Source organism: Antechinus flavipes, chromosome 5, assembly GCF_016432865.1.
Source record: "Antechinus flavipes isolate AdamAnt ecotype Samford, QLD, Australia chromosome 5, AdamAnt_v2, whole genome shotgun sequence".
Taxonomy (NCBI): Eukaryota; Metazoa; Chordata; class Mammalia; order Dasyuromorphia; family Dasyuridae; genus Antechinus; species Antechinus flavipes.
Window position 1 is genome coordinate 283775976 of NC_067402.1, and position 24359 is coordinate 283800334.

At 42.8% G+C, this 24359-nt stretch overlaps 1 protein-coding gene across 23 annotated transcripts in view; it reads right to left on the reverse strand.

The window, feature by feature from the left end:
* Positions 1 to 24359, reverse strand: part of RBFOX2 (RNA binding fox-1 homolog 2) — a 222554-nt gene that overhangs the window by 14986 nt on the left and 183209 nt on the right. For 10 of the 23 annotated variants that reach the window (XM_051961655.1, XM_051961660.1, XM_051961653.1 and 7 more), the window contains 6 exons: positions 21715 to 21768; positions 12411 to 12503; positions 9314 to 9374; positions 4703 to 4756; positions 4496 to 4591; positions 3417 to 3549 (listed from right to left, as the gene is read on the reverse strand). In XM_051961655.1, coding sequence (XP_051817615.1) covers positions 3417 to 3549; positions 4496 to 4591; positions 4703 to 4756; positions 9314 to 9374; positions 12411 to 12503; positions 21715 to 21768 — 491 coding nt within the window. Of the gene's footprint in view, positions 1 to 2845; positions 2952 to 3416; positions 3550 to 4495; positions 4592 to 4702; positions 4757 to 9313; positions 9375 to 12410; positions 12504 to 21714; positions 21769 to 24359 lie in introns of those variants that run through there. The other 13 variants (XM_051961658.1, XM_051961662.1, XM_051961654.1 and 10 more) reach the window with 7 other exon arrangements.

The window sequence follows — 24359 nt, forward strand, 5'->3', positions numbered from 1 at the left end:
TCCGGTTATTGAGGACGGCAGCATGCACATGCGCTGTACACAGGCAGGTGATGTATGAATCCACACCCTGGGCTCCGGGATCAAGGGGGACACCTCCGTGGGCTCACACCCGGGAGGCGGGGGGCCTCAGGAGCTTCTCTGGGACATGCAAGGAGAGGGGGGATGTCTACAAAGCTGGGAATAAGTAAGCTGAATGTTCTTCAGAGAAAATAAGGATCAGACTCCGGGGGGGACCCCATCACAGAGGAGGCAAAGTAGAAACATTTTTATATAACTCTGAAATATTTTGAATAAATATAATGCTAAATAAAGAACAAAACAGAATAATAATAAAGGCCTTTGAGAAAAGGGGTTCATGTGGGGGAAAAAAGCTCAAAAGCTCCCAAAGGCTGTGCTTATATGCAAAACAAAGTTCAAAATAATATTTAGGATTCTATTTTCTGTTTCGTAGCTACATTTAAAACAAAATCTTTCTTGATATCCATACATCACCTGCTTTTACCCTGCACATTAGACATGCGATAAGATTTGGCTGATCACACAAGCATGCAAAGTATTATTATTCAGCTTTTAAAGAACCAATGCAACACCTCAGAAAAACAAGTCAATCAATTCTGACCAAAGTAAACAGAGGAATGTAATTAAAAACAAAACAAAACACAACCAAAAAATACCCACAATGCATTGCTTTCACAAGCAGAGGTAATGAGCTAAAAAGGTTAAGGTGATTTGGCCCAAGGTCCAAGAATTGAAAGGTGCAGCAGGATCCCGGCTAGTAACAACAGAATCCAAGGTGGGGAGGAGCCCCTGCAAGGCCTGCAGGGCGGCACCCTGGAGACAGGCTGGAGGTGGCCAGGTTTCCAAGCCTGGGATTTGCTTCTCTTGTTAGAAAAGGAATTTGCAATGATGGATGGCACTGGTTTGGTTTCTGGGAAACGTAAGACTTGTGCTTGTGAAATCCGAGCCTTTTAAGGTGTCTGTGTGTGTGCACGGAGGCTGGCCAGGGGGAGATGCAAGCCGGGCCTCTCTTCTTTGGGCCTCCGACCCAAGCACCGCTAGAGCTCAGGTAAAATGAGAGAAGGAGGGAAGAGCCCTCAGGCAGCCAGAGGCAGGGCTGAGCACAGCAGGCCGGGCTGGCTCTGTGAAGAGAGCAGGCCGGGCTCAATTCCCCAGCACGGCTCGGGCTCCAGCACCAGCACCAACACTCAGAGCTTTTGCTGGGGAAACAGAGAAGAGGACTCGGCGGTCACGACAGAAAGAAAGTTCCACAAGCCTCTGTGTGTCTGATCTCTGCGACCGCCTTTGGCCACAAGGACCACTCCCTGGGTTCTCAGCTTCTGGGCGTCTGCTCGCCTCTTCCATGCTAGTCTACGGTTGCTCAGTTTCATAAGTCAGTTCAAGGTTTAAACTGAAAGGCAAAGTGAATCTAAGTGGCTTTATAGGCAAATTGCCTGCAAGCAGAAGGCTAAGAAACTCACTGCAAGGGAGTCAGACTTGACAGAAGCATCTTTGGCTATTTTTATGAAGGGAATTAAGGAAAGCCTTCCGAATTTTCTTTTTTCAGAGAAAGCTGGTGGAGCCCAAACCGTGTCCAGAATATGGCATGGCATCCACTCCATCACTCCTTGGGAAATCTAACTAATAAGATTCTAATATTCTGTTTGGAGAGCCACTATGCATGACAAAATGTTATTCAGCTCTTCAAATAAATCTAGGCCACTGTCATCTTTCTAATGTAGGAAGACTATTTCATAAAAGAAAAACAGGATATCAGCGTCTGATGTGAGGCACTCTAGTCAGTGGGATGAGGCTTAAGGACAACATCCCACAAGAGAAGAAGGATGACTGTGAGACCTCAGGCTTTCAAGTTTTGCCAGTCTACTGAAATCACCTATTTAATGGACTAAAAATGAATGATCCATCTAAGAGAGTTAACTCAGAGGATCATTAAGCTAAAATGTTTCTAGCAAGCTCCATGTGGGAAGCTTCACTCTGGAAACACAGCGATGATGACTCTCTTGGACTGACATAAGAGATAGTCCATAAACCAATTCTCTAGGCAATAACGTATCTAAAAGACTTCTTGGGTTTCCTTTGAGTGCTTCCTGGCAAACCACTTTGCCTGTTTTATTAGTTTTTTGGAAAGAGGTTGTCAGAGGGCAGAGGTTAGAGAACCAAGCTTAGAGAACCAAAGAGGAAAAATAAAGTTAGTAGCAGCAAAGGATGGAGATGGTGAAATGCGTGGGAACAGAACCCTGAGAAGTGGAAAAGAAAAGGGCATTCTGGTGATTGTAAAGTAGCTTCTTTCAGATGGCTACTGGGCCTGCCCACATCAAGGTGCACATCTGGCTCGTCCAGCACGGGGCAGAGAATGATATCACCAGAGAGGAGGAAGACCTCTGACTGTTGCTCGTATTGACCCATCTGCTCCTTGTCAAGAAAGTAAAACTTTAGGCTTGTAGAAGACAGACCACGATGGTGGTTCCCCTTGGCCGCCATCCTTCTGGAGGGCTGCAGGCTACTAAGAGGATGCCTCAGTGAGAACTGGAAGGACTGTCCCTTTGCAAGCAGGGACAGGATGAGAACCCTAGGTACTGCCTGAATCCAAAAGAGGAAGTCCTTGGAGTAACCTGACTTACAGAAAAGCACACTCCACCAAAAACCCTGTGCTCGTTCAGCTTGGCATCAAGAACCAACCCCAACAGAACCTGCCGCCTTCACTCCTTTCCCCCAGCTCAGGAACAATGGATCTGTTTGTTGCTAGGGAGACCTTCCACTGCACAAGGCACCCTCCGTACCCAAAAATCAAAGGGCGAAGGATGTTCAGCCACGTCAGTAATTTTACCATCGTTCGGAAGGCAAGTGCAGTGTAATTCCTCCTACTTCTCCCTCTCTCCCTTCATTCAAATGGACTTGGTTCATCTTTGAATTAACCTCTTTTAATCCGTTTCCTACAAAGAAAGCAAACCCATTGTGGGTAACTGGCTCTGCCACTTCCCACGCAGGCAGCACAACCCAAGGGGATGGCATGGAACAGGCTCAGCCCCAGGATGGAGTGGGGGAAAGAATGGAGGGTGCAGAGGCAGCTGTGGTCCGGAGAGTTTCCTTTTTTCTTCAGACAGAAATGTTATTCCGTGTTCGTGCGATGCTAAGTGAACGCCATGCTAACACACCGCTCCTAAATGCCAGAGGGCACTGGCTACGGTCATAAGCCACCCCCAAGATGGCTTAATGAAGACTTAACCCAACGACAGTGAATTTAGGTTTGGGTTTTGATGATATCACATTCTGGTTGAGACTATCCAAGCAAATTTTGCTGGGTACAAGGCACTGTGCTGGGAACTGTGCAAGAAGGATACAATTCATGTCCAGTTGCCTACGGGGGGGTCCATTTGATTGTGAAAGCCAGTGCTTACCCTGGATAGGCAGGGATGGCTGTTGGAGGTACCGCTCTGACTGCACCGTACACCGTCCGCCCTCGGCCCCTTAGGTGGGCTCCTCTGAATGCGGCTGCTGTGGTGGCTGCAGTGGGGTAAGGGAAGCCAGGAACTGCAGGGAAGACAAGGAAAAAGATCAGAGAACTCCCAGCTTTTCTCTTCAGTAGAACATCCGCCCGTCCTGGAGGAAGGCCCCGGCACAGCCGAAGGCTTCTCGAAGAGACCCTGTGGACAAAGCGTATTCTCTTGTATCACTATGGGGTTCTTCAGGAGATGGAAAGAGAGGCTTGGCATAGTCCAGACCAGGAGGCAGGAGGTCTCCCTGCGACCATCATGCCAGGAGAGGATTTGGGGAGGTCTCTGAAACCAGGCTGAGCGTCTGGTTTCAGAAGGGACCGGTGAAGGACGGTGTTTCTCGACATCCGCCATGTCACATATACGGTGACAAGTTCTTATCAAAGGACCTTTTTGTGTGTGACTAAATACAGACTGCACCTGAATTTTCTCTTATTAAGGCTCACAATATTCCCTCTGAGGTATAGGCAGGGGTCAGAAACCTTATCTTCACTTCTTAGAATTAGTTCAAACTCAGAAGAGTGGAGGACGCAGGATGCCATCTCCTGCCCCTACTCATCTACCCTTTCAAGAGGCAGAAATGCATGCAGGGAAATTCATGGGAAGCTAACCTTCTTCTAGCAAAACATGTACAGATCTAAGATTCGGAGGCCCTGGGCCCCATCTGATCACACTGCGTGCTGGAGAAAGTTGGCTTAGGGCAAAATATTTAAGTTCCAACATAACTGTGATCAATAGCTCCAGAAAGTCATCGTGGAGACAAGCAGCAGACCTAGGGAGTTGAGGGCTGCGGATTGGGGGTGGGGAACAGTTTGAGGAGTGGGTGTGAACTACTTGGAGGATCACAGCCATGCTAACCCCTCACCCTCACCATCCCACCTCCCCAAGGCTTCTCCCTTGACTGGCCCCAAGGCCCCTGGCTACATGCACATCACAGGTGTGCATGGGGCCAGGAGCTCATGGGGCTGGGGGGCACTACTTACTGATGAGCGGAATGTAAGTGTTGATCCCCCCCCTTCCCGACAGGGGCACTGTCGCATCATTGCCTAGCGAGACGTCTGCTTGAAAACTGGAGGCTGCTTTGGGTTTCAAAGAACAAAGGAGAAAGAAGGTAGAAACATGAGGAAAAATAAGCAGCCAGCAAACACCAATTCAGGCAAGGGACTGAAAGGGCAGAGTGGAAGCACTACCTGCATATAACTCAGGGCCATAGACCGCTCCAACCACTGGGCTCAGCTTCCAACCTGAAATGGCAAAAAGGAGAGCGATCACAACAATGCCCGCTTATGGAAGGCTTATGGTCCACCACCCTACCTGAACCTGTACGGGAAGCAGGACCATTGCAGAGACAACCCCAAGAAAGAAGTAGTGAGCAGTGAAAAGGCCCAGGAGTGTGGGGAGGGAGGTCCCTGCTGCCCTGAACACTCCTGGCTTCCAGCCTGGATCAGTGCCAGCAGCAGTGTGCCTCCCCCTTGGGGCAACCAAAGGATACCTAACCTAACTGGCAGTGTCTGCCGGGGCACCTTCCTGCAGCCGGCCCGGCGGAGTGAGCGGGCAAAGGCCCCTCCTCAGCATGAGGAGGAAGGCGGCGGGCGCCCTGCCACCTCACTTGCCTCCTGCGTGTCCAACTCTCCCTCCAAATGGGGACGGCTTCGCTTCAGCCAGAGTTGCTGGCCCACCCACATGAAGAGCGGTAAATGGGGCGCAGTCTATGGATACTTAGACCAAAGGCTGTGATTTGTACAGCATCAATAAGGGCATTGCCCAAAGCATGATCCTCTTCAAACAAGAAGCCACTCGACAGAGGTCTTCCCAATTTCTACTTGGACAGATTCTGGATTCCTACCCGTGACATGGCAATTCAATAGATGTTCCCTAAATGCCCATCACACACAAGTTCTTTGAAGAGTCGACACAGTCTCTGCCTTCAACGAATTTACAGTTTAATGGGAAAACAAGACACACACACAAAAGTGTAATAAAAAGTAGGATTGTTTCAGCAACAAAGGGATCTGGACAAAAAATGTCCTGGAACACAGAAATCATTTCTGAGGGAGTTCGGAGCTCTAAAAAAGAGGGAATCTGGGAAGGATCGACTGAAGAAGTTTTACTTGAGGTGGGCATCCCAACAAGAGCCACTGTGTCCTCGGCATGGGGCTTAGTTTGTGTGAGTGCATGAAGATAAGACAAATGAGCTCAAGGAAAGGGGACACAGGAGACAAAAGACAAAAGGAAAGGCTTGCTAGTGCTAGCCAGAGAGCGCCACCTTTTTTGTGGCAGTCACTCTGGAGAAGTCTTTGGCCCTCTGGTTTAGAATTGTGTTTTTAAAAACATGAAAACTGACTACAAAGGAAGCCACATGGGTCGAAATACAGTCACTAGCATATTTTTAGAGAACCCTAACAAGTTCACAGAGCAACTGAGCTAAAATCTATTGGTCCTCAAATAGTGGGTTCAGGAGCCTGCATTCTGTCCCACCTGCAGTGAGCAGTCATGGAAGGCTTTTGAACAGCAAAGTAACAGAAATGGAATTATGCAGGAAGATAATTTTGGCAACTGTGAAGGAAAAAGTAGAGTAGGACGGTCTCCTTGGAGGAGGCCATCAGATAAGGGAGGAGGGGAAGCTTGAGAACTTCTTACTGGTGGGATGGAAGCAAGGACAGGAGGGGAGAGATGGGACAGGGAAGACAACTGTGGGAAGCAAGAGAGAGCCAAAGATGCCTGCAGGGCTCTAGTCCATCTTCCTGACTCAAGGATCTTCATCTTTCTCATTCTATTTCATTTCTCAATTGAGGGGTGGAGACTTGACAACTTCTGAGGTCTCTTCCAGCAATTAGAACACATAATATAAGTAATAATTTCCTTAAATTCTGACAGAAATTGTGATGTTTTCTTGCAATTCACAAGTGTAAAATTTCCCTGAAAAAACTCAAAGGGTATATACAAATTTTTGTTATATCAGGGCATCATCACATAAATGGGCCAAACTCTGGGCTGTATAAATTCTTTGCTTTAAAGAGACCATTCCCATGTTCTCTTTTCCTTATAGAGCCACAGAGGAACACCAAAGCTGGCTTCTTTCTAGCTTCAATATCTCCTTAGCTTGAATATCAAAGACTTTTTTTCTTTCAAATGTTCCAGTCCAAGTCTCAACAATGACTAGAAATCAAGAAATGCACTTACTAGGAGCCAATGGGCCCAGCAGGCTTGAGTTCTAGTTCTGCCCTTTCTACTGGGCTACTTAGGCAAACTTAACTTTCCTGGGCCTCTGCTCTCCCTTTTGGATAAGCAGAGGGGCTGGGTGGGATAGCCTCCAAGTTCCCCCACATCTTGGGAGTGCTGATCTTGTAAGGCATAAACTAAGGAGCTGTCATTAAGTTACCATGGCACAATGGTCATGTCCCTGACATCCCCTGGGGATACAACTTCTCCATCTATAAAATATGAAGGCCGCACTGGCTTAAGTTAAATTGGAGAAGCATTTATGAAGCATGTAATACTAGTGGAGGGTAACGTGGAAGCCCATAAATTAGGTAGGAGAAGCAGCCCCAAAGCTCCCACCAGAGAGGAGAACAAGAAAGGGAGGTGAACCATTCACAGAGGGAAGAGAAGACTACAGAATGGCCCCCAAGCTGAAGCAGTTCCAGGGAGGCTGACTTCCTATGGACACTTTATGAGAGGAAAAGGACACTATGAGAGAGGATGGATGCTTATTGTTGGGATTATGTTACTTGTGCACAAATAAATTCAAGATAATCTGAGAAAGGAAAGACCAGAAACAATTTGGGGGAGATCAGGAAAGGTTTTCTGGAGGAGGTGGCATCTGACAGAGCCTTAAGGGAAGCTGAACATTTTAAGAAGTATTAGTAAGATATATTTCAGGCATGGAAGATGTACATAGAGCTGCAGTGGAGTTGGGATATTAAAGAAATGGAGGGAATAACATAAAATTAAGCTGGCAAGAGGACTGGAAAGAGAGCATGGGGAAAACAGAGCTGGGCGGACAGACTATTCTGACTTCTGTGATGCTGATTGATTTGTAGCTAAGGACACAGAAACTCCAGAAAAGTCCGGGGAAAGCTTATGGTAACAGATGGGACAGTGAAAGGTCTCAAAAGAGCCCTTGGAAAAAAGGCTCGCCACCAAATCTCTCCCTTCCACATTAATCCTAACTTGTATAGAGAAAGCTTTAACATTCAAAATTTGTTATATACATTATTACAACTCATCTTATTTTTGTTACTTATGTACATTTTATTCCATGGCCTTGTAGGCCTGGCCACCATCATACAGAAGCATCTTAAGAGTTCTACTGCTGGACTTCCATTTGTTCTCCTCCTATTTATAGCTGGAGCTCCTTGAGAGCCTTTTCTGCTTGTATCTTCAGTGTTTAGCAGAGTACTCAAATGCTCATTTATTTATTTATCTGACTGCACAATCAGTTTTTAAAACCAGATATTGCCATATCCTCGTTCCCCTTTTACAAATAAAGGAACTGTAGTCGGGAGAGTTAAGTGACTTGCCAACAGAACTATCTTAAAATAAGTCTTTGTCATCTCATATGTAAAGTTCTAATTTAAAAAGGCGTCCCAATGACTGCAGTTCCTCTGGAGATTCTTTTTCAAGAGGCTTATGTCCAGAAGCAGGCCAGTTGAAGATAGGTTTCAAGTTGAAACCTATCTTCAACTTTACTGACAGGCCTGAAGTGTTCCCATTTTAAATGCATATGATAAAGATGGAAGTTTATCGTAAGGCTGACAATAGAAATTCTGTTGACAAACAGTGATATTTTTCAGGGAGCTGAGTCTTGTTTCACATCCATCTTTAAACCTCATTCCTGCTTTCCAGCCTGGGTTCTTGGGCTCCTGATTAGAGAAGCTTGATCACTTGAACCCAAGATCTCTGAATTTAAAGCCAGGGACCTTTCATTCACACCACGCACAGCATAGTGACTATTTAACAACAACAACAATGATTTTTCCCCCACAGAAAAAGTGCATGAAAGAGAGACTATACTTGTTCCTTTGGATCACACTTTACTGAAAGAAACCATGGAGATCTAATGATAGAAGAGCCCAGTTTAGCCATACAAATACTTAATTGGCCACCAAATTCTACACCTGCTTTGCTGAGTGGGAAGTATTTGGGAAGAGAGGTAGCAGAGAGGAAGGAGGAAATAAGCATTTATATAGCACCTACTATGTGCCGAGAACTGTGCTGAAAATTTTGTAAATCTTATCTCATTTGGCCCTCAGTAACCCTGTAAAACAGGCACTATTATCATCCCCATTTTATGGGTGAGGAAACAAACAGGGCTAATTCACTTGCCTAAGGTCATACAGCTAGCAAGTGCCTGGGGATGAACTCAGATCTTCCTGACTTTGGGCCTAGCAGCTCACCCATTATACCACTGGCTGTCAGGTGGATGTCAGGTCTGATGAGCACGGAAGAGTGTACAAAGTATGCAGATGATAAGAAAGATGGGATAAATGCTTCTACTAACAGAGGAAACAAAACAACTAGAAGTATAAGGTGCTCACTGCACACGCTTGCCTATGTGTATAAGAGTGTCATAAGACCATGGCACATGGATAAAGTCTTAAAGATTATATTAATAATAATAAAATAATATTATTATACCATATAATAATAATACTTAGTATCAGAAAGTACAGTTACATCCTAAAAGGAAACACTGCAGGTCCAGCAATGGTTTAGAACTATTTGGAGTCTATGAAAAGATCCCTTATTTGCCCAGGAAATACAAGCCATCTTCCCAAATCCAAGTGGTAGACTCTTACCATTTGCATATGGTGTGACCATCTTCTTATTGGTCATTACACGTGCTGTTGCATTATTCACCTATAAATAAAAAAAGGGAAGGGGAGGGGGGAAGGAAGCAGACCATATTAGGAAAAATGAAGGTCCCTTGATTCACAGTCATAATAAAATAATTTACGTAAAGAAGCAAAGAGCTCTTTATAAAAATGTAACTTAATTACAGTTATAGTCTTAATTTTAATAATTAAAATAGTAATAAAAGTAAATATATATCTACATTTGATATTTTAATCAAATTACTCATTAAACAAGGCCAACAAGAGTAAAATGTAGTTTCTCTAGCTCCAAATGGCATGTGTAGTATCCTTTTTTGCACCCTAACAAACGTGTGCTAATTCTCATAGGACTGACTGGAAAACTACTGGAAAAACTACTTTGAGGGAAGACTGGAAAGGTAGCAGGAGAGGCCACTGTATTTTTCAAAATTCTTCATTTAAAAAGTGGCAGGTCACACGGGTCACTGAAATAGATTTTCAAAAGGGACAGAAAAGTAACCTATTCAGATTTATTAGCAGGCTCTTTTCCAGTCTATCAGCAGAGGTAGAAGGCTCATTGTATACAAAACCCATTGTGATTTGAAGCTGGTTGGAAAAAAAATCAAGGACTTTTCATCCCTGTCAACTGATGGGGTAATTTCCAACTTTCTAGGTCCAATAGCTAATTCGTATCGTGTAATATACACAAAATATTTTCCCGATACCTATGAAATGCATGTATTTTTGTGACAGGTGAAAATTTACCGCTCACATCTCTGCTTCACAGTGCTCTCCACCCTCTTTACAGAGCTCTGTATAATTTCAAGCATTCTCAGTGCCACAGCAAGTGGGTGTTACAGAAATGGTGCTGATAAAGAAAAGATGAATGGGGTTTGGAAGCCAAGAAACTGCAGCCCGTGTCAGAATCAGCCTCAAAGCTACTGCAAGGAGGGTGAAGCCTCGTCACAGAACTCAACAACTGATTGGGTTGTCAGGTCAGAATGGATCTAGAAGCCATAAAAAGGCCTTTTTAAAGGAGAAGACAAACAAAAAAAATAATAATAACTTAATTCTTTCCCTTGTGGTTATAGAGTTGAAAATCGGTGCAAGGAAAAGAGCTGAAACTACATTTACTCTAGTTTGACCCACCAAACAATATAAACATTTTACATTTAAAAAGAAAGAATGGGATACAACAATGATGAGACTTGAAGCATGCAAGTTAAAAAACACACACACAGAGATAAAAGAAAGAAAAAAAAAACAATCAATTTGGGAGAGGAAGGGGAAAGGAGGGAAGAATGGGTCTCACAGACAACCACTAAGATGGCGCAAGAGCCTGAAATCAGCTGCTACAGCAGAGGGCAGCACAAGCACTTAAAGGAAAAATGGCCAAAACCCATCAGAGACCACCAGTCAGCAAAGGGAGACCAACAGCGGCATGGGAGGGCAGGGCAGAGGAGGGGAGGAAGGGAGGAAGGAAAAAGTGAGAGAGGGAGGAGAAAGAGGGCAGCCAGGAGACAGAGGGAGAAGTGGAGGCAAGACAGGAGAGGGAGAGGAAAGAAAACCGAAAAAGAATGGATAGAGAGAGAGGAAGATGGAGGAGAAAGAAGAGAAGCAGAGAGGAGAGGGGAAGGAGCCCAAGAAAAGGCAGGAGAGAACATAGAGGGGGACGAGGCGGGGAGAAGGGCAAGGAGCCGAGGGCTCCAGAGAAGACAAGAAGGCAGGAGAGGAACCAAAGAACACACTCAGAGCCACATTCGGAAGGCTTGGAAGAGAGCGAGAATGGGGGAGGGGGGGAGGGTGCATTAATAAAACCAGCCAAACTGGAGTTCAGTAACTCTGAGTAAGATGTGCAGGGAAAAATCACCATGAAGTCAGTAATCAAACAGCTCAGACTGCTACAAAACGATATGGACATCCAAAATCCAGGCGGCATTACTCAACAGCATTGAAAATAAAAGGGGGAAAGGGAAAAGGAGGGGGGAAACAACAAGTCAAATCACATTTTGTAGTGTTAATGTGAGATGGCAGATGGATTTTTCTTTCTTATTTAATTGTTTTGTAATTAAATTTGTTTTTTTTTTTTTAAGCTTCTTCTCTAGCGCTTTTATTTCACTTACCGCCAACTCGTACCATCGCCAGCTTTGTGTATAGTTACCATGGAAAGAGTGAGTCAAGTGAAGGGCCCTAAACGCTAAACCATTGAAAAAGGAAATAAAAAAAAAAAAAGCAAAATATGCAGACATCTTACTCAAAACAGCGGCTTTTATATTTAATACTTTTTTTTTCCTTTTTAGAGGCGGGCAGAGGAGAAGGGGCCAGTTAACCTTCACCATGGTGTAAAAGAAAAGCTAGTGAGCACCAGGTGGTGGCCTGGATCACAACAGTCCTTTATGAGCTGGCCCCAGCCAAATCTTGGATTGCAGGGTTTTGTGGTAATAATTTTCAGAACTGTTGAAATCTGATTTTTTTTTTTTTTTTTTTAGCAGACCGGTGAAGTATTTTTTAGAAGCCCGTTGTGAGCTTGGTCCCTCTTCCCTTCACCATACCCTGCCCCCCACCCCCCAATCAAACTCTATCAAAAACAATCTCCTCCCCCTTTCTAGCACCTCACACTCATATGGAGGAGAACTGGCCTCTAAAGAGAGAGAGAGGATACTGGCTGGCACCCTGCTTCATTCTAGGACACAGAGTTAGAAACTGGATAGTCTTTTTTTTTTTTTTTCTAGTTAGTTTTTTTTTCAGGTCTGATTATCAGAAATTCGGAGCCTCGCAAACTGAAGCAAAGGAAAATCAAGACAGCAGAAGGGTGAAAATTTTGGAGAAGGGGGGAAAAGAAACAAACAAAAAAAAAATCAAAACTTTAAACTCAAAATCCCCAAACAACCAAAAACTTTGGGAGGTGTAGGGGTGTCACTTTTATACATGTCAGTGCAGGAAGGTGATAGACATAGAGACACAAACACACACACGCACACGCACACGAGACAGGGTTCCAAATGTGAAATAAGGGAGGCAAGACACAAAAAAAGAAATAAAAAGAATAGAAAGAAGAAATTGAATTATTGAAGACATGCACCTCGATTTTACGGCCCTCTACCACGGTGCCGTGTAATTTCTCCCTGGCCCTGTCTGCATCAGCACTATTCTCGAAAGTTACGAACCCGAATCCCTGCATGCAGCGGGAGAAGGGGGGAAAACATGCACATCGTTATATTGAAGTACTGATCTCTAGGTAAATAGAGAAAAAATATCACAGTATGAAATCGACATCAGCACAACTCAGCAATACTCTCCTAGAGTCACATCTTCGGTTCATGCATGTTTCATAAAAGGAAATTAAATCCAATAAAAGAATAAAGAATTATAATCAGAACAATAGTAATAATAATAATATAAATAACAGTAATAATAAAATAAAACATAAAGCAATTGAGGCCAGACCAAAATGAAGGTATAAAGTTACTCGGATCCTACCATTAAAAGATAATTTACAATGAGAAACTATCATTGGGCCAGCAAGGCTGTTTGTTCGAAACTTCTTTCTCACTTCTTTGACGCCCAACATTTCAATCTTCGTGAGGGAATAAGAAGTACCTGAAGTTGTGAATAACTTTAGAACTAGAAAAATTACAACTGCAAAGGCCTCCTGACGTCTCAGGTTCTTTCTCGGCCTAGAGGTTCCCTGATCAAATCCATACAGCCTTTGTCGTGCACCGTCCTCTCCTCTGAGCTGATCTCTGACCCGCTCCTAATAGGAATCACTTTCTCCTTCTCCATAAAAATATAGAATCACATCTTGAAGAGGGATTCCCTGGATGGCAGAGACAGCCCAGAAAGCGAAGGGCCAGCTCTTCAGCGAAGCACAGCCCGAGTGCAGCAGCAGATGAGCTGGGGTCTTCCTGAAAACTCATGCATTTAAATGGTGGAAGACAAGGTGCCTGTGCTGCGAACCTGGGACTCACTGTCAAACTTACCGGCATGGTTCCAGAAAGAAAGAAAAGCAAGTTAAAGGTGATGAAGAGATGAAATGGGTTTGTGGTACCAGAGGAGGAGCTGCAAAAGCAAGGCCGAGGCCACGGCCATGCGTCTTCGGGAGCCCCATCCATAGATGGGCAGGTAAAGACCAACGAGCTCGCCGCCACGCCAGGCTGCCATGACCCAGGTCCACCCTGTGGCTCCCCCTCCCTGGCAGGGCTGCTTCCGTGCTGTGAGCCATTCCTCCATGCAGATGGGAAGGGGGCGGAACAACGGCATCCAAGACGGCCTCAGCGGTGCCACTGGCCACAGCGGACGGCAAGTGACCGGTCAGACTCAGGTCGGCGCTGCTTTGTTTGGACAGCCTGGTCCTTCTCTCTCCTCCCGGATGCTGCCAGGGTCCCCAGACGTGCTTGGGGTCCGGTGGGCCCACCTCTCCTACACTGTGGGAGAGTCTCAGGATTTCCCAATAAAAGCTTTCATGTGGCATCCACAGCCACATCATCTCCCCAGCATTCTCTCGTCAGTTAGCTCAAGAACTGAGCATTCTGTGCTCGCTGACAGTATCTGCTCTGAGCCCTGAGATGAGCTACAAATTTATTAAACGGTCAGCAGTGGACAGAAGCAACCAGATTCCTCCTAGGAATGATACAGCATTCTGGGCATGGAGGGAGACTCCTTTTTTAGGTGCACGGAGCTACTTGTATAAAGTCCTCTTTTTTACTGGACAATCCCCCATCACAAAGAACCCTTAGAATTAAGAAACCAACCCGATTCAGAGAGGACCACAAAGCAATGGGACCAGCAGAGTTACAGAGAGAGTGGCTGGGCTCAGGACTCTTTGGAGGTGAGTTTGTAAACTAGGATAGAATTTCAAAGGCAAATTCCCACCCCAAAGTGTGTCAGGGCAATTCACAAGTGAATCAGCCTGTTATCAGACAGTTATCTGAACAAGCTTTTACTACAGAAAAGAAGAGCCAGATTAATTATCACCACAGTGGCTACTATCTTGGGAATAAAGAACCTTCCAATGGGACTTAAACTTTGAGGAAAGCTACTCATTCACAATGGGGAGGTTCTTCCAGCACTTGTAAAGGTCACCATTTGTGTCTGTTTCCATAATGCCACAATCTTCTTGTCATCATCTACCACAGAATAGAATGTGTCTCAAGGAAGTATTCAATAACTAATTATTTATAACAATAACAACCAAAATTCTGAAAAGTATCAATCGGGAGCGGGAGTACCTAGAGCTGCGGCATTGGGGTGCCAACCCTGACTGGGGGGGCTGCTCAAGCCTTGCCTTCTGCCAGAGGTCAGAGAAGTTCATCCCAGGGCTGGGCTGGGAGTGAAAGACCTTTTGGTCACCATTCACCAAGTCCTGTGGGAGCTGTGACCCATGCTGTGGAGAACAACTGCAGTGACATGGCCGGAGAAGCGAAGGAGGAAGCAAGGTCCTTTTCAGACTCTCAGAGAGGACTATCATTCTGCCCTCCCAGAGGCTTTTAGAGGGAGAAGGCCCAGGTACAAATCAAAATAAACACAGCCACACAGACAGTAGGAGTGGGAGCCGGGGCAAAAATCCATTTTGCTGAAAGCCTCCTTGCCTCTTCAGTCATTAGGCTATTTTTTTCTGTCTTGGGGCTCCTGAAAGCTCACTTTTCTATAATTTTTCTTCTGTTCCACAGCCTCTGTGAGATTGCACATGCCCCCAAAAGAACAAGTGGTAGGGCCACAAATTAAATTCTGACAATGGTCAAAAAACACTGGAAATTTAATATTCAGCAAGTATAAAATACTAACATCTCGGATTGCTTGCTTAACATCTCCACAATAATGATCTCATACTCTAAAGCTGGAGTCCAACTTAAAAATGCTTCATGAATAGAAGCATCTGTATTGTACAGAAAATACAAAGAAAACTCCGTTTTATTAGGTTCTGGGCTTTCAAAGACAAACTCCTTTATGTTTATTTATATAAAGAAATCATCTTAACTGATACCAAAACTACAGATAGTTTGGGGGTGTGGTGGGGAGAGAGAAGAGAAGCCTCTTTGTTCTAATGGGAACTCCTGAAATGAAGAAAGAGTTCAGCATTCTGAGTGAAGCAAGGGGGGGCTGAGAATGGCACACTTAAAAAAGGAAGAGTGCTTGTCCAGGACAAGAAAGAAAGAGATAATCATTCATTTGGTATGTTATGTAGTTGCTGGTAGCTTAGAAAGTTAAAAACTTTGAAACATGAAGTTATAGCAAATTATTTTTAAACCTTTATTTTCTTTTTAGAAATATAATTTGCATGCAAAAAGGCACCTCTGATTGCTGACTTTTCAGACAATTAGTTGGGTCCCATGGCCAAGAAACTGATATTTTAAAAACTTAGAATAGCTTCAACTCATATTAAAAACCAAATCAAGGCTAGATGACCTCTAAGGTATTCCCAGTCCTGTCAATCAACGATTCTATGAAATATGAATCAATTAGACCAAGTGAGTAAAATTCCAAACAGCAGATGAAAGACCTACAAAGAATCAGAGCACTTGGTATCCAAACTCTTATTTAAAGAAATGAAATTTTTCTTCCCTCAAATATTCTGGAGTAACAACATTTGATCTAAGGATGGTTTCCCAGGTTTCTTGATTAGCCACAAAATATTACAATGGAAGATCTAACCAGTAAGGAAAAAAAAATGTATTTTTACAAGACAGAGAGGTTCTGCGTGGTTCTGTATCTTATTGGTCATTATTGCTGTCATTAACTTAGGTCTCCTACAGAAGGTTCTTAATTGTCAGTTATATAGCTTGTAGTCATTTTTGTCCCTTGTTCTGGCACCATTTCCAATTAAGGGTGCTTGGGGAACCGAGTAACTGTCACCTTTTTAGTCTGGCCTCCGACTCTGCAATAAATAACAAGCAACAGGATGAGCAGTGTAAAAAGAAAAAAAAATGTAGATAAATATATCGAGATAATCTTTGAATGTTTCCATCTCTGAAGAATGAGAAAGAAAATTTACCATGTAACTTTTAAGGGAGAAATCAAAAGCAGACGGTTCTCCTGGGTATGGCCAGAACACAGAAATTAAAAAATATAAAATAAATAAAATAAACAAAAATCAAACCAAAGTAAAACAAAAAGCCCCAAACCCAGAAAAGTGAAAACAAAAGGAAAGTAAACGAAGCCCTCTAAAAATCCATGCATTGTTAACTCTTAGTTTTAAGCATAGTGAAAAAATATTCGCCTTTACAGCGTTATTTATCCCAAGATGCCAAATACCAACCAAGCCTTATTTGCTATTACATTCCAAAATCCATCTTGCACATATTTCAAAATAAATTCCTTTTGTGGTCAATCAAGGCTCAAAGCCCCGGGGGATATAGCCAGGCAAGCCCAGCACCAGTGTGTCTTGCTTCTGAGGCTTGGGGGTCCGAGGCTACTGCAGCCTTCTCCCTGCGACCTTGGGAAGAACACACCTGAGATAAGTGATGAGCATATACTAGGTGAAGTGGGCCTGGCTCAAGATCACAACAGGAGCTATTTTACTCCATGTTGGGCTCTATGGGGTTTGTGCCACCTGAACCTTCCCCATTTTCAGTGTGATTTCTCAGTCACCTCTGAATCTGTCAAGGGTGGGAATTGAGTCATCTTCCAGATTCCCAGGGACAAAGACAGCAACAATGCTTCAAGTGCTCCAAACATTAATTTAAAAAAAATGGGAAGAATACTCAGAATTTGTACATTTCTTCACAGGCAATTTGATTATCCAATATTGTATACATTGTTTTACATGCAATACTCTCATTTCTTCCTGATGGTCATGAGAGAAGGGAATTATTCTAAAAACATTATAAGCTGTCCTATGTCAGGTGGCAAGCCAGTATGTTCTAATATTTTAGTTACTTTATTTTTCTGGAAGGATGAATTAACCCCATGTCTGATTTGGGGGACACTGGAGTTTTTAGAGGATCACTAACTGGTTGCAATGTATCCAGGAGGTAGAGTAGATTGGTGAGAGGCTAGGAAGCTCCTACTGAGGAACTGAGGCTATGGAGCTAGGGAAGAGACAGACTTAACTATCTGAAGGTGATGGTGTAGAAGTGTGACTATAGAGGCCAGAATTAGGGCAAATGGACAATAGTGACAGAGGGACAACTTTTAGCTCAAAATAAGGCACAACTTTCTAATAATTAATAGTGTCCAATAATAAAATCAAATGCTTTGAAAAGTGGCAAGCTCTCCTTTATTAGAGAGGGGCAAAGAGAATCTAGAAAGGAGGCTGGACAGACTTACACTGCGGGTCGGACCTTGAGCTGGTCAATCTCTTAATTCTTTTTCAATTTTAAGGCTTTTTTTCCCCCAATAGCCTCTACAATGATTTTCTCAGTTGTGCAATATTTCAGTTAGACTTTAAAGGAAACTTTCTCCCAATAATGCCAGGTCAATTAAAAAAAAAAAAACAAACAAACACTTCAACATACAGAGATAAATATCCAGTCATGTTCCTCATTCCATCTGTGAGGCTTTTATCAGGGAAAACAATTCATGTATCAGCAACTTTCCTGGAAAGGATATAATTTCTCATCATAGTTTTAATGTTATGTTTTCAAAAAGATGAAAGGATATTCTACCCTTATTTTACTTAGTCTGAGAAAATTAGACAGTGAATTTATTTTCTTTTGGTGGGGGGAAGGTAGAGGAAGTGATAAGGAAAAGATATAAAATGATAGGGCAAGAAAATTAACAAGGCCATCTAAAAAAATCTGGATAAAAACTTGAGAACTTTCAAAACAAAATGAGGAAAGAAAAACAATTTTCTTAAAAACAATCAAAAAACGCCCCATATGAGGGAAAACAGTCACTCTTTATAGTGACTTGAAAACTTGAAAAAATAGAAAATAGTACACAGGAGGCTGTGTACCATTGCTCTGTGCTTTCAAAGAGATTAGCAGCCACTGGCAGCCTTAAAGATGCGGGAGGGAGACAGGGATAAGAAACAGAAGATTTAGGTGAAAACAATCCTGGTCTGTCCTTGCTAACTGTGTGACTCTGGGCAAGTCCAATCATTTCTCTGGACCTCAGTTTCCTCATCTATAAAATATGGAAGCTGGACAAGATGGTCCCGAAGGGAGCCTTTGAAACAAACAATGCCCAATAATATTGTTTTTAAAAACCCTAGAATTTTGTGAATTGAAGATTTCAGGACAGGACAAAGAGGTCTCTCTCTAAGGTTTGGTGCAGTTCCTACCTGTTCAGTGCAAACAGTTTTACAGATACTCTGGCTCAGTAGGACTTCATGACTAATTTTCCTGTTCCCACTGTAGGAGGATCAGGATGGTCATTTTCTAAATATAAACACTCCTGCAGAATGAGTGACTGGTTTATACAACAGGTCATTCCTGGGAGAACTTGTCTTTCTTTCAGGCTCTCCAAAACCACATGCCCATCTTATATACAAGCCCTCACTAAGTTGAATTTCTGACCAACATATACAAAAGTGCTTAGTGTCATGGGGAATTCAGCTCAATCACTGAGAGAAAAGACTCATCAGCTTATCTCAGGTGATCCCTAAAGACAAGACTCTAGTGTTTGGCTATTTCAGTTTACCTCCATTACCCTCCTCAGAGCAATCTCAGGGGCTCATTTCAGCCAAGAACTTTGGACAGAGTCAAGAATGTACAAAGAGCCACAGCCCGAACCCATGGATGGATTTCCCATCAGTGCTGGAAGGCAGATCCAGGGCTATTTCAGGGCTGAGTGCTATGCTTTAAAAAACATTTTCCCCCAACACAAGGTATATCTTTTAGGAATTCAGGGAGAAGAAAGGGGCAGTGAGGAACACAAGACAAAGCTGACAGCAGCAGCATTTGGTTTTAGACTCCTCCAAAAAGAGAGAGAGAGAGAGAGAGAAAAAAAGAAGGTTTCTATCATGAGTTTAGAAAGAAAGTTACAGGGCAGCAGAAATTCCATCACGTGAATTTACCATATTTTGGTGGAGTGAACACCCCAGAAGTGAGAAAAAGAAGCCGTAAGAAAGATTCATTTCCTTTGCTTCACCAGAATTTCATTAACTTATTTTCCCACTAAGGAGCAGGTCCTCATTGCCCAGAGCACCTACATCCCATGAAATCACATTGGGCTTTCAAAGGTTTCCAGACTTTAGCATCATGAAGCAAGTACTTAAAGCCAAAGCCCAGTCGGGTGGCTCCTTTGGGCGCAGCTTTGCAGCCGGTGCTCATCCCGGACGTGGCTGCTCCCCTCCCCTCGGAGCCTGGGCCATCAGTCTGGTAGCTGCTTGTTGCGGAGACATCGACAACAAGCAATGGGCACCTGTGCCACAGAGGAGCAGAGGTTCAGCGTGCAGAGACCTCTGATTCACATCCCCTTTAAAAATACTTACCAAGGATATTCCTGGGGAAAATTCTGTAGGGCTAGCAGCAGCCAATCTTTTTTTGTGTGTTTTAACTGAAAACTGGAAGCCTGGAGCATAATTACCTTCTTACACAGTTAAAACAAAAGCTGACATTCACAATTCAATACTCTTAAAAGACATGCCACTTGAAGTCCTCAGGGCTGAAGTTTCTCATCAAGGAGGCAAAGGTGTATGTGCTTTGGGGAGTGCTTTAAACTGCCTGGCCTGTGGTTAATTACAGAAGCAAAAGTTCTCAAATAGGGATGGTCATGGGTATAAATGTACAGGGCACAAGAAAGGGGGCGGGGGGCGGGAGGACACACACAGGATTTTAGGCAAAACTATCCTGGGTATAGGTTGAAACTGCATCAAGAACCATGCAGATGGGGACAGGGAAAAGAAGGTAAATGAACTCACTCCTCGGATGACAGTCCAACTGGCCTTCTTTTTCTTTTCTGATCACCTTCTGAAGTGATGACATTTGGCTGCAGCCAAATACTCTTGCCAAATTTGAGCAGAAATGACTGAATGAAAATTAGGTCAACAAGTAGAGCCTGCACTAGTGTTGGCAAGGCTGGTGAGTGACAATGGTGTGTGTCATATGGGAGGGATGGACGCATTTTCAAATCATTCTTTATAAATGTCCCATTTTTAATGCTTGAAAATTCTGTCTTCCTGGTACAGTATTTATTTTGGAATAATGGGATTTGCATGTATTACAGTGACAGAGCATCAGAGTGTATGCCCCAGGGGGAAGGAGCAGAGCATAATGTTCAAGTGAACTGGGGGCAGGTACATGTTTCATGCCTGGCTTAAGGAATATGCATAAAGTGCTTTGTGCTTCAGCTCTGCTAATGGATGTTTAGGTACGTACGTCAAGACAAATGAAGAGAGCAAAGTAAAATTTAGCAATTTAGCAATTTAGCCACGGCCGAGTGGGAGTTATTTAATTTGCCAATAGGAAAAACATTTGCAAAATTAACAAATCTGTTTCTAAAAAGTTTGCTCATAACACTTATCTGATACGATAATAAACTTATCCACTCATAATTTTTCCTTTCATTTTTCTAAGTGCATAGATTTTCTTAATCACACAAGTCAGCTATGGAGGATGCTAAATAAGTTAGTGGAATACAGGAAACAATTACTGTAATTAAAGTGAAGTCAAACATTCCTTGCCTATTTTGTTGTAGGTCTGATATTAAATTTCTTTGGAAGGAGTCAAATCTATTGTTAACCCTGCACTGTGAATTTTGATGAAAAACCATCACCAGTTTTTTGCCTTTGGGAAAAGAGGGACATTTATCGAGGGGCCTCCTGGTGGCCAGAGCCTCATTCTATGATAGCTAAAAGATGGAAATAAATCAGTTCCTGGTGAAAATTTGGGCTGCTGAGGTTTGCTTTAATTGAGGCCAGGAAAACCTGCTTTTGTTATGTTTAGAGGGCATCTAGGATTGCTTTAAAAAGGGGATCAATTCCCTAAGTGCAGTATTAAATGGATTCCAAAGCCTTGACTGCAGGTCTCATCTGAAGGCCAGAGTGAAGGCCGAGGGGTGACTGACCCCAACTTTCCAATATCCATGGATGATGAGCAAGAGCAGGCACTACTGGGCCTGTTGCCACAGCAAACTGGAAAGACCATTCAGGGGCCCTCACTGACAAAACAATGGCATAAAAAGGACAGAGGAGTTTCTAAAAGGCCAACAGAAGAGTCTCTGCTTCCAATCCTCTTCTTGAAGAGAAGTTTAAGAGACACGTGCACAAGGGATGATTCCCTCCTACTTCTCACTGATTTCCCTGTATGCTAGAGAGGAAAACTCCAGTCTGGTGCTTTTGTAACTTGGGACATTGGCCCTGAACTATTCGGGCTGTAGAGACTTATTGTCAAGTTCAGGAAAGAGCTTGTGCGTTTTTCAAATATATGTATGTTCCTACTGATCACTGAAGAGTAACTGAATTACTATAACAACTCAAGGGCCATGAACATTGAAACAGGACTTACCTTGGAGCCACGTTCATTAAAGATTATTTCTACATCAAGGATTTTGCCAAACTGCTGCAGAGATTGAAAAAAAACAAAACAAAACAAAACATTTATTCCAGAACATCTAACCTGAAAGTGTTCCTCTTTCAATTCAGGAAAAAGAAGTTTAATTTTCAAAATTTAATGTTTACATTTTTACTTCTTTTTTTCCTGAGGCAACTGAGTTAAGTGACTTGCCCAGGGTCACACAGCCAGGAAGTGTTAAGTGTCTGAGACCAGATTTGAACTCAGGTCCTCCTGACTTCCAGGGCTGATGCTCTATCCACTGCTTCACCTAGCTGCCCCATTTTTGCTTCTTCTTAACACATTTTCTTTCCTCTCTTCCCCAAATCATCTTCGACTTTTTTTTTTTTTATTAATGCCAAGAATTTGGAGGGAATATCCTTCTTACAACTCATTAATGCCAAAAATGATTACGGAGTACCAACAGTGGATTAAGGCAGTTAAAGGAAGAATAAAATACAATCTCTGCCTTTCTGGCCCCATCCAATAAATCAGGCATGAAAAAACAAACTTGATTACTATCAATAAGGATCATATTGCACCAAGGACTTTAAAAGAGCTTATTAAATTCTGTTCTTGTTTTCAGTCTTGAGAGCATTAATAATCCTGAGTGGGGGGGGGGGGGGGGGAAGGGAAGGGAGAGGGAGAAAAGGGGAAACAATCAGGATTATGTGACTTGATCAGGATCACACAGCTAGTAACATCTGACTCCAGGTCCTCCTAACTCTCTATCTACCGTATCACTGCAGTGTCCTTAAGTCTTTCATTTCCTCAACAAAGTTACATCATGTAAGAATGCTATGCATTATTTTTCTGAGAAGTGATCCATGTAGGAAGCTCTTCCAGGCCACAGCAGTAAGTTGGACAGCCCAGGATGACACACTGAGTTTAACTTTGTTACCAGAAATTAAAATCTGAGACTGGCTGCTTCCTTAAGCCTTCTGGAAAAGCCTATTTTTAAAGGGTTCTTCCAATCACATAGAGCTGATTACCTTTTTTTTTTTTTTAAACCCTTTTGTGTAAGGAACAACTCTCACTTAGCAAAAATTAATTCTTAAAAAAAAGTTTTGGAACTTCTTAGTAATAACTTTTAGATATCTATCATATGGAAAAATGAAGTTGGGATACAAAGATATACCAATCTCTCAGAAACCACACAAATGGTTAAAAGGTCATATTCAAAGTCTAGTGTGTACTACTGGGGAATCCTGTGTTAATTAATGCATTTAACAATGATTTGGATGAATGGACTGATGGAGTGCTCATGGATCTTCAGGCAACACTGAGTTTTCTAGGATTTAGATGACAGGAAAAAATCTGAGTGACTTTGACAATTTAGTTAAATAACCTATCAAAAATAAAATATCTCAAAGTTCAAATAAAGAAAGCCATTTAACGGAAATGATAATTCAAACTCACAATAGTTAATTATATATATATATATATATATATGCATATATATATATTTATATATAAAATTGAAAACAAACTAGCAAAGCACTGCTGAGACATGGAAGAGAAAAAAAGAGAGGCAGCATTAGGGATATACTGTGGAGAAAGCAATAATACTTCCAGCAGAGGCAGGACTAGTTAGTTCTTTATGAACGTTGGAAGGGTATACATAAGGGCAAATAAAATGAGGGAAAAGATGAAAATAGCTCCTATGTGAAAGGCTAAAAGAGTTGAAACAATGGTTCACAAGGGATACAGCAATCTTGAGATAGTCCCAAGCTTATATACCATCCAAGAGAATTGGTTAATTGTGTGTGTGTGTGTGTGTGTGTGTGTGTGTGTGTGTTGTTAATCACCACCAAAACCACAAAAATCCCAGAATTAAAACAAATGGGCTCAAAGTAAAAGCAGTTTAGATGACAAAAATCTAAATGATGATTATTACTAATAAAGCCTAGAACTGTCTGCTACAAGAGTGGGACACTATGGTTTAGTGGATACAGAATCAGAGGACCTGAGTTTGCATCTCAGTTCTGATACGGATTGATGATGTGTCTTGGGTCTTCAAAGAATCAAGGTCACCATTTTTTTCATCTGTGTAAAATGGGGAGAATAGTATTTGTGCTCTCAGCCTCCCTAGGCTGTTGGGGGGAAACACTATATAAATGCAAGTCTAGACAACTTTGGGGGAGAGGGCTCAGTCTTGTCTGGAAAAAAAAGTAGTGAACTAGATCAGCTAGAAATTTTTAGGACTCTATAAAAACCTTTAGGGGAAGAGAATATAGTTAGAAAATTGTTCATATTTTTGTTTTTTTTTTAAACCATATCATTAGGATTAATTCCTTTCATTTTTAGAATCACTGACTCATATACAATTCACCTGCTCCAAACCAGCACAGAGACCCTCTGGAGACAGGAGCCCTGGGTTGGAATCCCAGCTGGTCTCCCTGGATGGCACTGGGCAAGGCCTCCTGAGGAGGGGAGACCACATGGTTGCTATGATCTCTCTTCCAACTCTAGACTCTGTCATTCTGTGCGCTGCTGGGTGTGAGACAGATGACCTTCAGGTTTCTCTGCTACTCTTGGCAAACCTGGTTCTCTCCTTCCTCTGTCCTTTCCACTCATCTCTTTTCTTAAAATCTTTCTCC